The sequence below is a fragment of the Triticum aestivum genome, chromosome 7D (assembly GCF_018294505.1).
Source record: "Triticum aestivum cultivar Chinese Spring chromosome 7D, IWGSC CS RefSeq v2.1, whole genome shotgun sequence".
Taxonomy (NCBI): domain Eukaryota; kingdom Viridiplantae; phylum Streptophyta; class Magnoliopsida; order Poales; family Poaceae; genus Triticum; species Triticum aestivum.
In genome coordinates this window covers 502,734,129-502,750,869 of record NC_057814.1, presented here as the reverse complement: position 1 = coordinate 502,750,869, position 16,741 = coordinate 502,734,129, and the positions used below count along the sequence as shown (strand labels likewise).

The following is a 16,741-nucleotide window of genomic DNA, read 5'->3' as shown; positions in this document are numbered from 1 at the left end:
CCTACGTTCCACAATAATACACCCAGGAAGGGGAACAACGCTAAGCGCGTCGCTATCAAGTCTGAGATGAACATGGGTCTTCATCGAAACCCTGGCACAGAGAGAACCACAACGACGCCCTCAAGAGGAAAGCGGTAACCACATGTGACAGCGCTGTTGGTGCCAAAGTGCGGAGGTTTTACTCGACAGCTCACCAGTGCCACCACAAGGTGCCCAGGACAACCATGACGCACACAACCCTCCAGATCAGGATCTGGGTGTCGCAACTGCCAACTACAACCGCGAGCCTGAGCCACCCACCGCTACACCCCTCCGCCTTTTAGGCAACCAAGAGGCATAGCCACCACCGCCAGCATAGCCACCACCACCACCTTGGTACTAGCTGGGGAGCCAACCATGCGAACCACCATCCCAAGGCCGTCGCCCTAGCATTCATGTCCCAAGACACTGCCAACCATCTACATCACAACACAACAATCATGATAGAAAGAGTGGAAGGCACCTCCTTTCACTCTAAGTCGTAAATCTAGGTAACTTTAGAGTTTATATATGAGATGAAGATATTGGCTCTGCAACCTCTCCCTAGTGGTGGATGGAGCACCATCAACGTTAGTGAGAGTATAAAAAACATTCATGAGTTTTTGTGTGTATAGAAAAACATTCATGAACTTTTCGCGTGTATAAAAAACATTCATGAATTTTAAAAATAAAAAACATTCAGGGATTTGGAAATTTTGTGTGTATAAAAAAAATTCATGAATTTAAAAAAAGAAAAAAAACAGAGAAAGCCAACCGCACAAACACATAGAAAAACTGAAATCACTAGTTTAAAAACACAACATATGAAGAATTGCATAGAAAAACTGCATATGTTGTGCTTCATAAAAGAATTTAGAGCAACTCAACCCATTTTATCCGTTTGGGTCATCCGGATAAAAAAGATGGCCCAATGGGGCGACCCAAACGGACAAAACGTCCACCCGTTGTCCGCTTACTGTCCGCCCCGGACCCAAACTGAATGCAAATATGAAAACAAATGGGTCCGCAAGAGCACTCCCGTCATCCGCTCCCATCCGCTGGTGGCCTCTCGTGTCCGCCCTGGCCCCACAAATCAGCGACCCCCGCACCTTCCCCTTTTCTTCTCTCGCTCTCACTGTCGGAAGAGATGGGATCGAGGGCGCCGTCGTTGGCCTCGTCAACGGACGGAAGTGGGGAAGGCTGCCGCTCGCCGGCGCCTACTTCGCGCCTATCGCCCTCGCCGGTGCCTCGCTGCTCCGCGCGCTCGGGTCGCTCGCCGTCGGGCTCCTTGCCGCGCCACGCCCGGTGTCGCAGCCGCAGAAGCTAGCCACGACGGCGGCGAGCTCGGGGCGGGCGCGGCGCGGCGAGCTCGGGAGGGAGCGGGGGAGGCGGGCGGCCGGGAGTGCAGGCCGTGTTTGGACGAGGCGGCGGCAGCAGCGGGGCGGGCGGGCGGCGGTGCCGGTGGTGCAGGTCGCGACAGCACGGGAGGAACGCGGCGGCGCGACAAGAAAGCTCCACACCGGCAGCCTCGCGACGGCACAGGAGGAACGCGGCGGCGACGGAGGAACACGACGGTGCGGGCAGAAGGGTGCGCACGGGGAGGCAAGGGCGAGCTCGAGCTCTGCTGCGACGGCGGACGGGCTTGCGAGCGGGTGCGGCGGCAGGGCGAGCGCGAGCGCGTGGCACTACACGAGCGGCGGGCGTGCTAGCTAGCTAGCTACGGCATGGCGCGGGCGGGCAAGCTAGCTAGCTAGCCGCTGCTGACGAGCACGGCTGCGGGCGGGCGCGGCTGGAGCGCTGGCCGGCGAGTGATGTTGCTGGCGCGGGGCTGGCGAGCCGGACAGAATAAATTTTTTGACATCGTGCGTTGGGTACATCCATGCGTTGAGTGTGTCCGTCTCATACCCGCTAGGCGGACATGCGACCTAAACGAAAAAAACAGACAAGATCCGTATACGTTTGGATCGCCCCATTGAAGTTGCTCTTAAAAATAAAAAACCTGAGAAAAGCCATCCAAAAGGCAAAAAAATAAATAAAACCTAAAAACGCGTGTAGAAAACGAAAGCAAAATCATGCTTTGAAGGATGCGTCCAGAATATAACACATGACGACATGCAGGTGCATCACCTGGCGTGCTCCAGACGCTAGAAATAAAGGCAACCGCTGCAGTTGCCCCTGAAATGGTAACCGTCAGCAACTCTCTTTGTCGCAAAAAAGCTAGTTGCTCTCTTGGAAACCAACGGAGCAAAACAGAAAAAAAAAACAACTGGAGGAGTACAATGGCCGGCCTGTAGAAAACTCACGTGGGACGCTGCGTACCGTTTACACAGCAGTAAGCGGCCTTTAAGGCGCCGAATAGGAAATGACTTGGGCGCTGATATGTCTTGCTTCACGCGAGATAAAGCGAGCGCTCGAGTCAAGCAGTGCCCATCCCAGCAGGGACCGTGGGTTGAGCTTTTTTTTTCACTTTGTTGCCTTGTATTTTGCTTATATTTCGTAATATTCTAGTTATGTCTATAATGAAAATAACTTTACATACAGAATTGAAAAATGTTACACACGTTTGAAAAATGTTAACCGTGTATAGAGAAAATCTTTATCACGTATACGAAAAATTTATACAAAAATAAAAAAGCATGAATTATTTAATCATATATTTTTAAAAGTTAAATCACGAATTTGAAAAAAAATTGAACAACTGTTTTAAAATGCTAATCAAGCATTTGGAAAAAAAGTGAAATATGTACTCCCTCCATTCCGTTTTATAGTGCGTACAAGTTTTTGAGAGAAATTCCACACTGTAGTGCGTATCTCCCTCCTCGAGCGATTTTGGACGAAAATGCCCCCCACCAAATCGAACAGCCAGTGCCCCCAGCCCACCGCATTGCTAGCCTCTCTCTCCCTTATCTCTTTCTTCTCGCTGCTTTCCTCACCTCGCTGATCCCCACCGATCTCCCTTCTTCCTCGCTGATCCCCATCGATCCCCACCTCCCTTGCTGATCCCCACCTCCCACAACGCTTCCTCTCCCTCTCTCATCGATCTTCTCCACTTCACGTCAGTAGCCATCCAACAGATCTGGGCCGAGAGGTGTGGCGGAGGCGGCGGTCTTCATGGCCGGAGGAGTTGAGGGAGAGGTGAGGAGGAAGATTCTGGCTCTGTTGAAGGACGCAAAGGCGTCAATACAGCAAATTGAGTTGTTGATAGGCCACACACCCAAGTTGGACGGTCCAGATGCTCAACGATTCGGCAAGCGACAGCGGGAATTCGAAGAAACAGAGGAGGAAGAAGAGGAGGAGATCCCTGGCGAGGGCTGCGCTGGAGACTGGCTGGACGCCCTCAATAAGGAGGACCTGCTCGAGTACGTCAACGGATTTGATGTCGGCGACACTAACCAAGGTTCGCTCGTGACCCAGGATGCCGATGTCGGCGTCCGTGTAGAAGATGCCTCGCCCATGCCGCTTAGTTTTGCTCATCACGGTGTCCATGTACTTGGCGGCTGCCCAAGTACACGAACAGGATGCATGTACAGTAACAAGCTCATGTTGGCCGGTGAAGAGGTGCTGCCCGAGGATGCCGAGACCCAGGACGGCAATGAGGTGCTGCCCGAGGACACCGAGACCGACGGCGGAGAGGTGCTGCCCGAGGACGCCGAGACCCGGGACGGCAATGAGGTGCTGCCCGAGGACGCCCAGACCGACGACGGCGTAGAGTTGCTGCTCGAGGACGCCCAGACCGACGACGGCGTAGAGTTGCTGCTCGAGGACGCCCAGACCGACGATGACATAGAGTTGCTGCCCAAGGACGCCCAGAATGACGACGGCATAGAGTTGCTGCTCGAGGACGCCCAGACCGAGGATGGCATCGAGTTGCTAACCGAGGACGCCCAGACCGACGACGGCGTAGAGTTGCTGCCCGAGGATGTCGAGACCGACGACGGTGAAGCGGCGCTGCCTGAGGATGGTGAGAATGATGTATCTTTCGTGCCTGACTCTATGCCCGGTCACGGTGGCGACTCGCTCGATGAATCGATGATGGAGGTAAGGGATATTATGCTGAACCTATTAATTCCTGGTTATCCGACGTGAGTTTATGCATCAAAATTAACTTGCATGCATGGACATGGTAAACAGATGTGATGTGTATTTTGTTTGGGAAGTCTGTGATGTGTATCTTCTCAAGTGAATATAGAAAGTGTTTGAATTACATTGCTCAAACTTGGTTGTGTTCATGTTATGTTTATTTTTGCTTCATGGTTAGCTCCAGATTAAATAGCTCAACCTCAATTGCATGCATGGAAATTATCATTGGTCAACTAAACACAAAACATATCCAGAATACATGGATCAATATGTCCAGATTACATTGATCACTTGTTGCCAAAATATGTTCAGATTACATTGATCATTTGTTGCCAAAATATGTCCAGAATACATTGATCAATTGAACCCAAAATATGCCCAGACTTCTCTGATCAATTGAACCCAAAATATGTCCAGAGTGCAAACTGTTGCATGAGCAGACAATGACCATGTCTACATGGTGGCACTTAGGAACTCGATCGCGGCATTTACAATTGCTGGATCACATGGTAACCTAGCTGGGAGAAGGCCAACTCCTGCTAGGGCCACCTTCCTCATGTGTGGAACCTTGTAGTGTTGGCCGCCATTAAGTTTGAGTATCTCCCGCATACAGGACTGCAAAGTGAGGAAGATGCGGTTGCTCCTCTCGGGGGGGGGGGGGTACTCTCCATATGCTTGGAGCACCTTGGTAACAATGTCATCTAGTGAACCTGGGAACAACTTCTGAAATAAAGCTTGTAGGGCTGCAAAAAAACCTAGGTCCAATATGTTCAGATCAGGAGAATTAGGTGGTTGGCACGTCAACCTAATGTTCCATCCATCTGCCATTGCGGCTTCACAAAACATGGATCACTGACGGGAATATGAGTTTTGGCATTGTCCTGTTGTATGATTATAGGATAACCGCGGTCCGAAGCAGGCCACTTCTCCTTAATGGCAGGAAGAAGTTTGTTCACCATGTAATCTTGGCTAACTTTCCTTGTCACCGCCGGCAACACCTTAGTAACAATTGTTCCCGCGTCGCGGTTCTTGCTATCCCTCTTAGCCTCCTCTAGGAATGTAAAAGGCCATATGCCAATCTTGCCATCAAATGTCATGTTGCCATCATCATCATATCGAGGCCTCGCCACCGCAGCAAGGAACATCACTTTTTCAATGTAATTCTTGTTTTGTGTGGTACGCTTCGGATCTTCCTCATTGAGACCCAAATAGAATTTTTGATTCTTCCGAGTGCGATAGAACCACTTCTCATCTATGTGGATGACGTTGTACATTCCATCAAATGTTGGCTCTTCTGGGATGCTTAATGGCTGAAACATAGACAAACAAAACTGAACCCTAGCCCTCTTGTTTTCTTCTGTCAGTGTTGATTTGATGGCATTAGAATGCCGCCTGAGTCTGCCCTCCTTCAAACGCCTGAATAAGGTAGTCTTTGCCATGTTCAACTCATTAGCAAGATCTTGGAGACTTGTTCTCTTTCTTAGATCAATATCCTTTATGGCATCTTCATTGAAAGCAATCCTCTTGCGGCCACAATTCTTGGTCCTCTTGCTCAAGACTCCCTGCAATCCACCAGCCTTCTTTCCCTCCAGCCATCTCAGTTGTATAGTTCGCAAAGGAATGTTTGTTTCTTCGGCGATAGCTTTAGTAATTCCATGATTCAATTTACCCAAAGAAGACCTCTCCAAGATCATGGCAAATAGATTTTGCTTTCCTTCATCTTTGTACTGCCTTCTCTTTTTCTTGCCTTCATCTTTGTACATTGCTAACTATATGAACAATCATGCAGGAACCAGTACATGTATGCATGAAGCAGTACAAGCATGCATGATCCAGTATACATGACCACTAGAAGCATGCATGAACCAGTATCCATGAACCAGCACACATGTATGCATGAACCGGTACAAGCATGCATGATTCAGAATCCATGAAGCAGTACGCATGTATGCGATCAGTGCAAGCATGCATGATCCACAATGCATAGCACACATGTATGCATGAACCAGTACAAGCATGCATACCAGCTGGAGCTGGATGTTCCTCGTCGTTTCATTCAACATTTTCAGCATCAACTCCGGCATCGACTGCATGAAGTTCAACATTCAAGTCAATGCCAAGCATTCCATGTCCGTCGTCGCCGCCGCCGCCGCCGCCGGATTCCACGTTCAAGTCAATGCCAGTATCGACATGAACGGAAGGTTGGCCGAGGCCGGCGTCACCGAGTGGAGGTTGGCTAGCCTGCCACCTAACGGTTGGTGATATTCCAGTGAGTCCCAACCTCGTACGTCCGCGCCGGCCATGACCGCGTCCACGGCCGGTGTCTCCGCGGCCAGCGCCTACGCGTCCACGGCCATGACCGCGTCCACGGCCAGGCTCAGCTTCAGCATGCACATGCTCGTGAGGTTCGTCCTCTGGCAAAACAAATCAACAAACCAAGATGGTGAGCAAATGATCAGCAAGAAGACGAGAGCACCAACAAAAATATGAACCTCGGCGGGGAGACAAGATGTACCTTCATCCGAGACGATTAGCTCCAGATCGTAGTCTAGCTCTCCGGCAAGACCGCCGTAGTCTTCTTGGACATCTTCCCAGTTGATCTGGTTGTTTAAATCTAACCCTGCCATTGCAGGGTGAAGAACTAGAGAGAAATGAGATGGGGAGAGAAAAATGGTGTACTAGTACACTCTTGGTCCCGTCCAGGAGAGCTGATTCAAATTTGAAAAGGCTGAGCGGGCGTGGGTGGGGCTGGCCACGCAGACGTGGACGCGGGAATGCCCTGAACTTTCCCTCCAATTTCACTCCGTGGCGGGATTACGCGTGGCTGAGGTGATGCGCACATGGGGCTGTACAGAGTTGGTGGAGGGGTATATTAGACCAAGTACATGTGCCAGCTCATTCATTGGTATTGCTGCTGGAAACTATACGCACTATAAAACGGAATGGAGGAAGTATAAAAAATGTTAAATATGTATTAAAAAATATTGACCATGTATAAAAAAGTAATGAATTTTTTATCATGTATATAAAAACGTAATAAAAATTTCAAAAACATGTTGAACAAGTATTTGAAACATGTTAAATGTGTTTAGAAAAAAGTTGACTGTGTGTTAAAAAAATGTTAATATTGCATTTACAATTTTAATCAAAGAATTTGAAAATCTTAAATGTGCACATCTCTATTTCTAATGGAGCAGTTGATAGTCTCCGGTCAATTTTCGTCCCACCATTTTCGTAGGTTTTTTTCGTAGATTTTTTTCGTCCTCCTCCCACCTCCACCATCCCCTCGCACCTAAGGAAAAAAAAATCGACCGACAACCCATCGCACGAACCAGGGAGCGAAGCCCCTCACACAAACGAGGCTGCTCTCCCTCCGCAAACCCTAGCCGCCGCACAAGGGAAGAGACGAGGGACAGCAGGATGCACGCTGCGCCGAGACGTGTCCGCCGCCGGCCTCTCCGCACTCCGCACCCCATTCCCCACCTCCTCCGGTCCTCGCCTACAGCCGCTCCTCCGCGACGGCACCAGCCCTCCAGGTGCCGCCGGCCCAGGCACGCCGCCTGCTCTCCATGCGCCGCCGCCAGCCCACGCACGCCGGTCAAGGCCTTGCCCCAGGCCACGGTTGGGCGCCGTGATCACTCATCTCCTCTCTGTGGCACCATCTCTCAGATCCAGGCTGCTCAACACTGTCGAGCCCCAACCAGAGCGCCCGTGCCTCACTGTCCTTGTGCGTCGTGACACTGTTTTCACCCCGTAGCCTAGGCCACGCGGGCTGACAACCGTCGCCGCCATCCTCACAAGCCGAGCCAGGTTGAAGGATGGCCGTCCGCCAGCTGCGAGATCCATCCACCCAGTTTTGCATCCATCAAGCACCAGCCACCAGGTAGTAGAGATTTCTCCTTTGATTTAGCTGGAGATGCCGCTGCTGTTTGTTTGCCTCATTTTCTCTGGCCGGCGCCGACCTGCTCGACTAGACCCCTGATTTTTGTTTTGTTTTTGCAGTGATCTGCGATGAGGCGTGGTACGACTCCTTCAGCATGTTGGGAGACTCGGCCGGCTCCAAGGATGACAACGATTACTCCAGCGTCAGTGGAGGTATTCTGCTCGCCCGGTTTCTCATGCCCTGCAGTGCAGTTTCAGGCTCGCAGTGTACTCAGCATCAGATGCTCCCCATCCGTGTAAATCCAGATCCTCTCCCCGTCTCCCGGAAGACGTCGCTGGCGGCACAAACGCGTCGCCGTGCAAGGACGCGGTGTGCTTGGTGGACGCGGAGGCGTGCCAGGGTGACTCCTCCGACCCCCCGTGAAAAGCGAAGATCCGGATGCTGCTGCTCCTGTTGTTGTTGGTAGCCTGAAAGAACGGCAGACCGCGACGTCGTGCTCGCCTCGGCCTTTCCCGGGCTTGGTCCCGAGCTACAAGGTCCAGAGGATGTCGGTCGCCAGGTTCAGCCCGCACCACCCGAGGAAGAAATTGGCCATCGTCAGGCTCTCCTTCCGGAGGAGATCGTACGAGGGCGATGAAATGACCGAAATGAGTGAGTCAACCACAGCACTTTCATCTGCTTATCCAGCAGTACCATTTAAATTGTTCATCAGCATTTCGTTTATGCTTTGCTGACAAAACTGACGATAAATTCAGCTGGCTCGGCGAAGTACCTGTACCCGCCGAGAGCGGGCCTGAGGCTGCCGTATTTGACCGACGAGAAACCGTCGGAAGGCTGCTGGTCGGTCCTCCAGCCGTCGGTGTTCAGAGTCAGAGGGGGGAAGGCTTCTTCAAGTAAGAAGCAATGTTACTGAGACTCCTGATATGCATTCATCCACTGTGTATTCCTTCTATCAGGATGCCTGACTGAATCTTTCGAAATTGATTGCAGAGACAACAGGAAATCCCTAGCCCCAAACTACTCCCCTTACACCCCGTTTGAAGCAGACATGTTTGCCCGCGCAAGGAAGGTGTGCCACATTGCGCTCCCGTCGCTGAATCCCCATGACTCCTTCCCTTCGCTTCTCATTGTGAGCGTTCAGGTAATTTTCTCATGTTTCTTCACCTACTTAACCAAGTAGTGTTGATTGCTTAGTACATTTTTTTTGAGAAAAATGATTTGTTAGTCTGAGCTTAAGAGTTTATTAAATAATCTGTACAGTTGTGCCTACCTATCCCACTACCATGTTCGGTGAGAACGACGGCGACGGTGTAAGCACGGTCCTGTATTTGAAGATATTCGACAGCTTCGACAAGGAGATTTCTCCTCGGCTCAAGGACAGCATCAAGGTAAGCCAAATTAATTGCATTTCCATGGCATCATAATATAACCCATTCTGAGTACGCCTGAACAAATTTCTGATGAGTTCATGGTTATGCAGAGTGTGATGAATGAGGAAACGAAGAAGATCAAGGGGTTCCCGGGTGACATCAACATGCCCTACACAGAGAGGCTGAAAATCCTGGCCGGCATTATAAACCCTGAAGACCTGCAGCTCAGCACCCTGAAGACCTTCAGAAGCCGGTGTTGTCTAGATCCTAGCACAAGTTCTACAAGGTAGTAACCAGTTATACATGCTTCCTCACATCTCCATCAACCCACATTTGCTCAAATTCCTAAGTTCTTGATGCACCCCCAGTCCCGACTGAAACATCTGCACCTGTTCATTGTGATGTAGGGATCCATCGTCAGCGTTGTTCATTGATTCAGATCCATTGTGCCATTGGAATGACTTGGATTCTGCCATTGTCACCAGCCCGAGGTTCAGATCCTAGACCTTGGCTACTCAGCTAGAAGCTATGTCAGACCAACTTCATTTAGTTCTTGAGATTTTTTGTGGCTTTGGATTTATAGTCTACGAGCAATGCTCATGCTTCTGTGATTCCTTCCAGCTCTAAAATACATGTATGCTTTTCTCTATGATGTACTACTAAACTATATGTGGCCATCATATTTTAGATAAATGATTATGTGGTAATGCACACCTTTTAAATGCTGCACGTGTGGTTCAGTAAATCCTCGCTATCATGTGCTGTGGCGTCCGTGTTGTTTACAGAGCTTGAAGCAAGCAGAACACTGAATAGATCTTTAGGGCGGAAGATATATTCAAAGTCGTCTCTTGTACTAATGTTCAGGGCAATGGGCACTTGATATTTTAGGGCGGAAGGTGAAGCAAAGAAAGTTGCGGCTCTTTAGTATATCTTTAGATTTGCGGCTCTTTGAGCTGTGGTACATTTGATTCGAGACCCGATGAGGTCGGTTAAATTAGGATTAAAGTCTGCACAATAACTAGGAACACCGAACAAGCAAGGCTATTCAGATGAAGTCTGCGCTTAATACTATAGGTTTCCTTTTGGGCTCCTGTACAGCTTCGCTAGCATCATAAATTAATTGTGTGATATAATGCACAGTAGTAGCTTCTTCTGTTTATTGTGGAAATCTTCTTAGTTTATAGATTTCCTTTTCGTCTCTTGTACTAATGTTCAGGGCAATGGAAATCTTGTATAATAATCTGTACGTAGTTGATACTAACAACAGAATGATGACATGTTTGTTTTTGGGCATAAAGTTATGCGCTGATCCTCTTGCATTTGGATTCCGGTCTTACCCTGACTATGCGGATATGCTATTCTAGGTTGGTTTTACGTTTCTTATTGGAAGAGTGAGATGCCCAGGACAGAATCCTGTTTGTATCAACGCCTCATTGGTAAGCATGCTCAGGTTTAATGTTACTGCAATTTCCTCCCTAATTTCAGCCCTAGGAACTATACCAGATCATCATAAGGGTGTGTGAACTCGCACCTGGTCTTGATGCTATTTTTGCTGCATGGTAGTCATTATTTTCTTATGTCTTCCAGATGACCTCTTAAGTTCCTATTTTATTTTATTTCTCTTAAGAGTGGTGTCTCTTGCAGAATAGAATCATGTAGATTCGGCTTCATACAAGCTTCATAAAGAAATAGTTTTAAGGGAGGACTTCAAAGAGTATTTTGCCAAATTTGGTAAAGTGCGGGTAAATTGATTTTTGGTTGTCCTTTTTCTTTACAATTGGTCGTGGAGCTTCTTGGATTAAACTTGTAAAGAGTAGTATTGGAAAGCCTCATTTTTGTAAGATGCTCTGGTATTTCCGAGTAGAAGAAAGCAAAGCCAACAATGGTCGTTAGAAATTATTAGTACTCTACAAAATTTGTTACACATCATATTAATTGGGAACTCAAATCTTGGTTGCAAAATTTAGATCTGTGCTATAAATGCAGGCAATACAAAAGGTAGGAAGACCATACGAAGACCAATACAAATAGGAGGATGCATGAGCTTCAGATATGATTGAATTCAGTCAGAAGATGGAGACTTGAAGGAGGAATTAGTGGAGAATGGGAAGGTGGATAGAACATGGGAACCAATCAAATACGTGTAGGTATGACATGGTGCTTTTTTTAATCTCTTGCGGATGTCAATATTTTTCTACAGTTACATATATACAACTGAATCACAAAGGATTTTATTTTTGATTAGGTACACCATAGAATAGTCTCACATCTTGGTTTATTTATTACCCTGTTTAAATATCAACCAACATGCTTGTCAAATTTATAATCTGTTATTTGCTTGCCTCAAGGCAATATTCTCCCAAGATATATCTGTGTGTGTGTGTGTGTGTGTGTGTGTGTGTGTGTACTTGGACAGAAACACTCCCATACCCGAGGTCTCAGTTAATGTACTGCTGTTGAATTCTTCTGCCACTTTTGATACAAAGCTATAGCTATACTTTCATTTGCCAAGAAGATAAAATAGGTTAAATACTGTGATTTAGTTACTTTCAGATTTTGGTATATTTTGAGAAGTGCTCCACAAATATGAACGAAAGGAGCTTGTATTTGAGGTAATAGTCTAGGAAGTTTTATTTAAGATATCATCCGTGTCAACGAAAAATAGTACTAGACGTGTGAATAAAGGCCACCTATGACATACAAAGTACTGCAATAAAATCGGAGGGCTGGGGAAGTGTTGGACTGGAGCCTCGCCCCCATGCGGTATGCTCTGTCCAAGTACGTGCTCCTGTTCGCCACATCTACATACTAGATGAAACCTGCGTGCTAATTGCGTATTATGTGCAAGTCAGTATTGAACGCTCTGTATTATTGTTCCAGAGAAGTAAGTTTCAACAGTTTCCGCGACATTTCATGTATGTTCCATGCATTAGTGTAGGTGGGAATTATATTGATGATTTCATTTTACCTTCATATCTGCTGAATTTTCTTACCAAACACAAAAGCTTTGTGTCTTGAGGTGTTGATAGAAGTGAACATAATTCATGATACAATCCTGATACTCTGAAAATATTTTTATGGTTCAGTATTCCTACGAGGGAAGTGAGTATGAGTGGATCAACACGTGGAGCAGCAGCTGCCTATGAGGCGAGTGAGTGGAGATGGTCAGATCTGTGCAGCGGAGGGGCTATAGAAGCTCGAACGAAAGATTCGTCGCCAGCATCGGAGCAATTTATTGGGCAGATCGACACTAAAGCTCCTGCATGGACGTGAAGGCATGTCTTTATTAAGTTCAATCTTTGGAAACTTGGCATGTGATGCTGTGTAAAAATAGAAGATGCTAGAAAATTGTCTCTGGCCAATTTTGTATGTAGCTGTGAACATTGCTAATTTTTGTCAACATGAATGATATTTGGACTATTTATATAGCTACCATGTGCTGAACAAATTGTCTGATTAATGTAACCCTCCTGAATAGATTGATGTGTGTGCCATGTCATTTGGTCTGCATTACACTAACAGAATCATTTTGTCAATGCCTGGTCCATTAATACTCTTTCAAAATTTTGTCTTGACTGCAACATTGTAGTTGTTTTTTCTGGTATGTATGATAAGCATAGGTGTCAATTTTGGAGCAGATGATAGATTGTTGGTTGTAGTGATATGATATTTTCATGACTATTCATATCAATGATTGTGCTTGCCCCCATGAGAAACACACGAAGAAGAAAAGATAGTGAGATAGGGAGGGGAAGAGAAAGATGACGAGGAGATGCATTTATCTACCGCATCACAAGTATGAAATATCATCACATGTCAATTGTCTATCACTCCCATATCACATGACATTTCTCTTTGTATATACATTTTTAGTAGCATATTTTTTGTTGTGCATATATTTTGTTAGCCCGTGGCAACGCACGGGCATTCTACTAGTAAAAAATAATGACCATGTATTAGAAAAATTATAATATTGTATTTAGAAAATATTAATCAAGCATTTGAAAATGTTTAAATATGTATAGAAAAAAATGACCATCTATTAAAAAATGTTAATCTTGCATTTGAAAAATGTTAATCAATCATTTGAAAAATGTTAAAAATGTGTGTAAATAAATTGTTGACCACGTATTAAAAAATGTTATATTTTTTCTGAAAAATGTTTTTAACATATAAAAAATATAGAATAAAAACCAAAAGAAACAAAGAAAACCAAAAAATATATATATAGAAAAAGAAACATAACAAACCAAAAAGAAAGGAAAATAAGAAACAACTGAAGAACCAAATGAAAAAAAATAAAAATAGAAGAAGAAAAAAGAAATGAAAAAAAAGAAAAAACCGGCTCGACTTGATTCAAGTAGGTCGCGCCTCTGTTACTTAACATAGGCGGGCACGAGGGCTAGCAGTGCTCCCTATCTTCCTGGAGCTCCTGGGATCGATCCCTAATTCTCACATTTTCTTCTCTTTTTGTTAACTGTGCGTGAAATGGGCAAAGCCGCTTCAGCGATACAGATATTAGATCTTAACCCAGACTTTACTTTTCACTTTGATCATTTGCGCCCCCAGATTGACGGGTGGGGCCGGGGCCACTGGTCATTGAGAAAATCCTGGGGCAAACCATCGAACCCCTGATAAAGTGTGCCAAAATCATCTAATCCCGCGAGATATCCTACAATCTGGCTTTTTTTGAATCTAAACACACTTTATTATAACTTTAGTAATGTTCATGGGAATACATCGAAGGTCCGGGGGGTTTAATAGCCACACATGGCGCCCAAAATCCAGACCGAAAGCGTGCTTAGCGAGGCTATGTGCCTCAAGATTGGTAACTCTACCCTCGAAGATGAAGTTGCAGTCATCGATGGTTCTTGCTGTCTCTACAATTTCCTTCACAATGCTTGCATACATCCCTCCCTCCTGCTTGTGAATGTCCTTGACCACTCCTTGGCAATCAGAGGCGATGATCACATGTGATAAGGCTAGGTTCGTAGCCAGAGCAAGAGCTTCACGACATGCTAGGGCTTCCAACGTTGGTGGATCAGTGATGCCCCTTATTCTAATTGCTGAAGAACCCAAGTATAGCCCCGAGGCATCCCTGCACACCGCGCTGAAAGATATCCTTCATTTTGGTTTCTTGAAACAACACCATCTACTCTTATCTTTACAGATCCAAGCGGAGGTGGGATCCATCTCGGAGAAGCTTGTTGTTGGTTTTGTCCAGCAGGTGCTGAAACCCTCTTTGTCTTACACTCTTCCAGTTCCCGTATATACCTTCAAATGAAGTGGTGTGTAGATAGTGGACTTTGGAGTATATCCTCATGCAATGCTTGTCTTCTTGAGAACCAGAGTGCCCAGAGGGTAACCGCAACCTGAATAAATTCTGTAGTCAACATCATATCAATTACAGCAAACAACCATCTTTTGGCGTCACGTTCTCTTGTGTTGTTCAAGGCTTCAACCAGATCATCATCCTCTAGAGCCCAGACACACCGAGCCACCGTGCAGTGAAGCAACGAATGTTGCCACGAATCTTCAGCGCCGCACAAGCCACATGTCGAACTGGTAGACATGTTCCGATGATGGCGCACATTAGCCGTTGGAATTGATTGATGTGCAAGTCTCCATAAGAAAATCTTAACTTTTGACGGCATCTCCACTTTCCAAAGTTTGTCCCAGAGCTTGGACTCCCTTTCGTTGTTTGAGTTGGCTGGTCGACCCTCAAGCATCTTTGTTTCAACTAGCATCCGATAAGCAGATCTCACCAAGAAAACCCCATTCATCTCATGGACCCACGACCAAAAGTCCTGGATATGCCGTGTGATAAGGGTTTTGACATGATGGCCTCGGCATCTGTAGGAAGGAAGACCTGAGTAATCGTTCCTCTATCCCATTCTCCTCCTGGCAAGATCAATTCCCCCACCCATTGGGGCGGGTTAGCAGTTCTGCATGCGATAGGCCTCATATTTGATGGTCTAGGAATCCAATTGTGGTCCCAGATGTTCGTTGTTTGGCCATCCCCAATGCAACGAATAAGGCCTTGCTTCAGCACATCTCTCCCCTCCAGTACTGATCTCCATATCTGGGACAGGGCTGAACCAAGCTCGGCTTGCAAGAAATATGAATTTGGATGATATTTGTCCTTTAGCACCCCCGCGCTTAGGGCCTCTGGATCCTTCAAAATTCTGTACGCTTGTCTGGCCAGCAATGCAAGGTTGAAGATCTCGACATCCTGGAAGCCTAGACCTACACAATTTTTTGGCCTTGTCATGGTACTCCAAGTAACCCAGCTAGGCTTTCTTTGTCCTTCTTTGCTACCCCACCAAAACTTTCTAATCCGGGAGTTAAAATGTTCACTGAGGCCACGAGGCAGTTTGAAACAGGACATTGAAAACACTGGCACCACTTGGGTGACCGATTTGATCAGTACCTCTTTTCCTCCAACCGAGAGGAGTTTTTCCATCCATCCCTTTATCTTGGCCCAAACCCTATCCTTCAAAAATTTGAAAGCTCCATTCTTGCTTGTTCCTACATCCGAAGGCATCCCCAAGTATCTCTCTGTTAAAGATTCATTTTCAATATTTAGGGCCTCCTTTACCTTGGCTCTAAGAGAGTTGGGGCATCCCTTGCTGAAGAATACGGAGGACTTTGCAAGGTTTATTCTCTGGCCCGATGCATTGCAATAGCTTTCCATCAAAGAAGACAACTCATTTGCTCCAGTAGCACTAGCTTTTAAGAACAGTAGGCTATCATCCGCGAAGAGCAAGTGGCTAACCGGCGGAGCCTAAGGGGCCACTCGAATACCATTCAACTGGGATGATTCATCTTGTTTTTTTAAGAGGCACGAAAGGCCCTCCGCTGCAAGTAAAAATAGGTATGGAGAAATAGCTAGGGTCTCCCTGACGGATACCCCTTGAAGGAGTGAATACATCAAGCTTGGATCCATTGAAAAGAACTGAAAACTTTACCGAAGATAACATTCTCATCACTGTATCAACCCAAGACTGTGCAAATCCCATCTTGGTCATGATTGCACGAAGATAAACCCATTCCACTTGGTCATAAGCCTTCATCATGTCCAACTTCACCGCACAAAATCTATATCTCTTGGCTTTGTTCCTCTTCATAAAGTGTAAGCATTCATAAGCAGTTATTATATTATCACTGATTAGCCGACCTGGAACAGATTGTTCCTCAGAGATTATATCAGGCAAGATTTGCTTCAACCTGTTGAACAACACCTTTGACGCAATTTTGTAAAGCACATTACACAAACTTATGGGACGAAACTGGGTTAAATTTGTGGGATCTTTAACCTTGGGAATTAGCACAAGGATCGTTTCGTTGATTACCTCGGGGCTCTCCTCCGCACGAAGAATCCTCAGGACCA

General features: G+C 46.5%; 1 protein-coding gene and 1 pseudogene across 1 annotated transcript; both read left to right on the top strand.

Moving 5' to 3' along the window:
• The first annotated feature begins 2,950 nt into the window (after nt 1–2,950).
• Nucleotides 2,951–6,769, top strand: LOC123167875 (uncharacterized). Its single transcript, XM_044585741.1, has 2 exons — nt 2,951–4,056; nt 5,888–6,769. Exons 1-2 carry the CDS (start codon nt 3,130–3,132, stop codon nt 5,927–5,929), a joined length of 969 nt encoding a protein of 322 aa, XP_044441676.1. The 5' UTR covers nt 2,951–3,129; the 3' UTR covers nt 5,930–6,769.
• Nucleotides 6,400–12,830, top strand: LOC123171202 (uncharacterized; annotated as a pseudogene).
• The last annotated feature ends 3,911 nt before the right edge of the window (nt 12,831–16,741 follow it).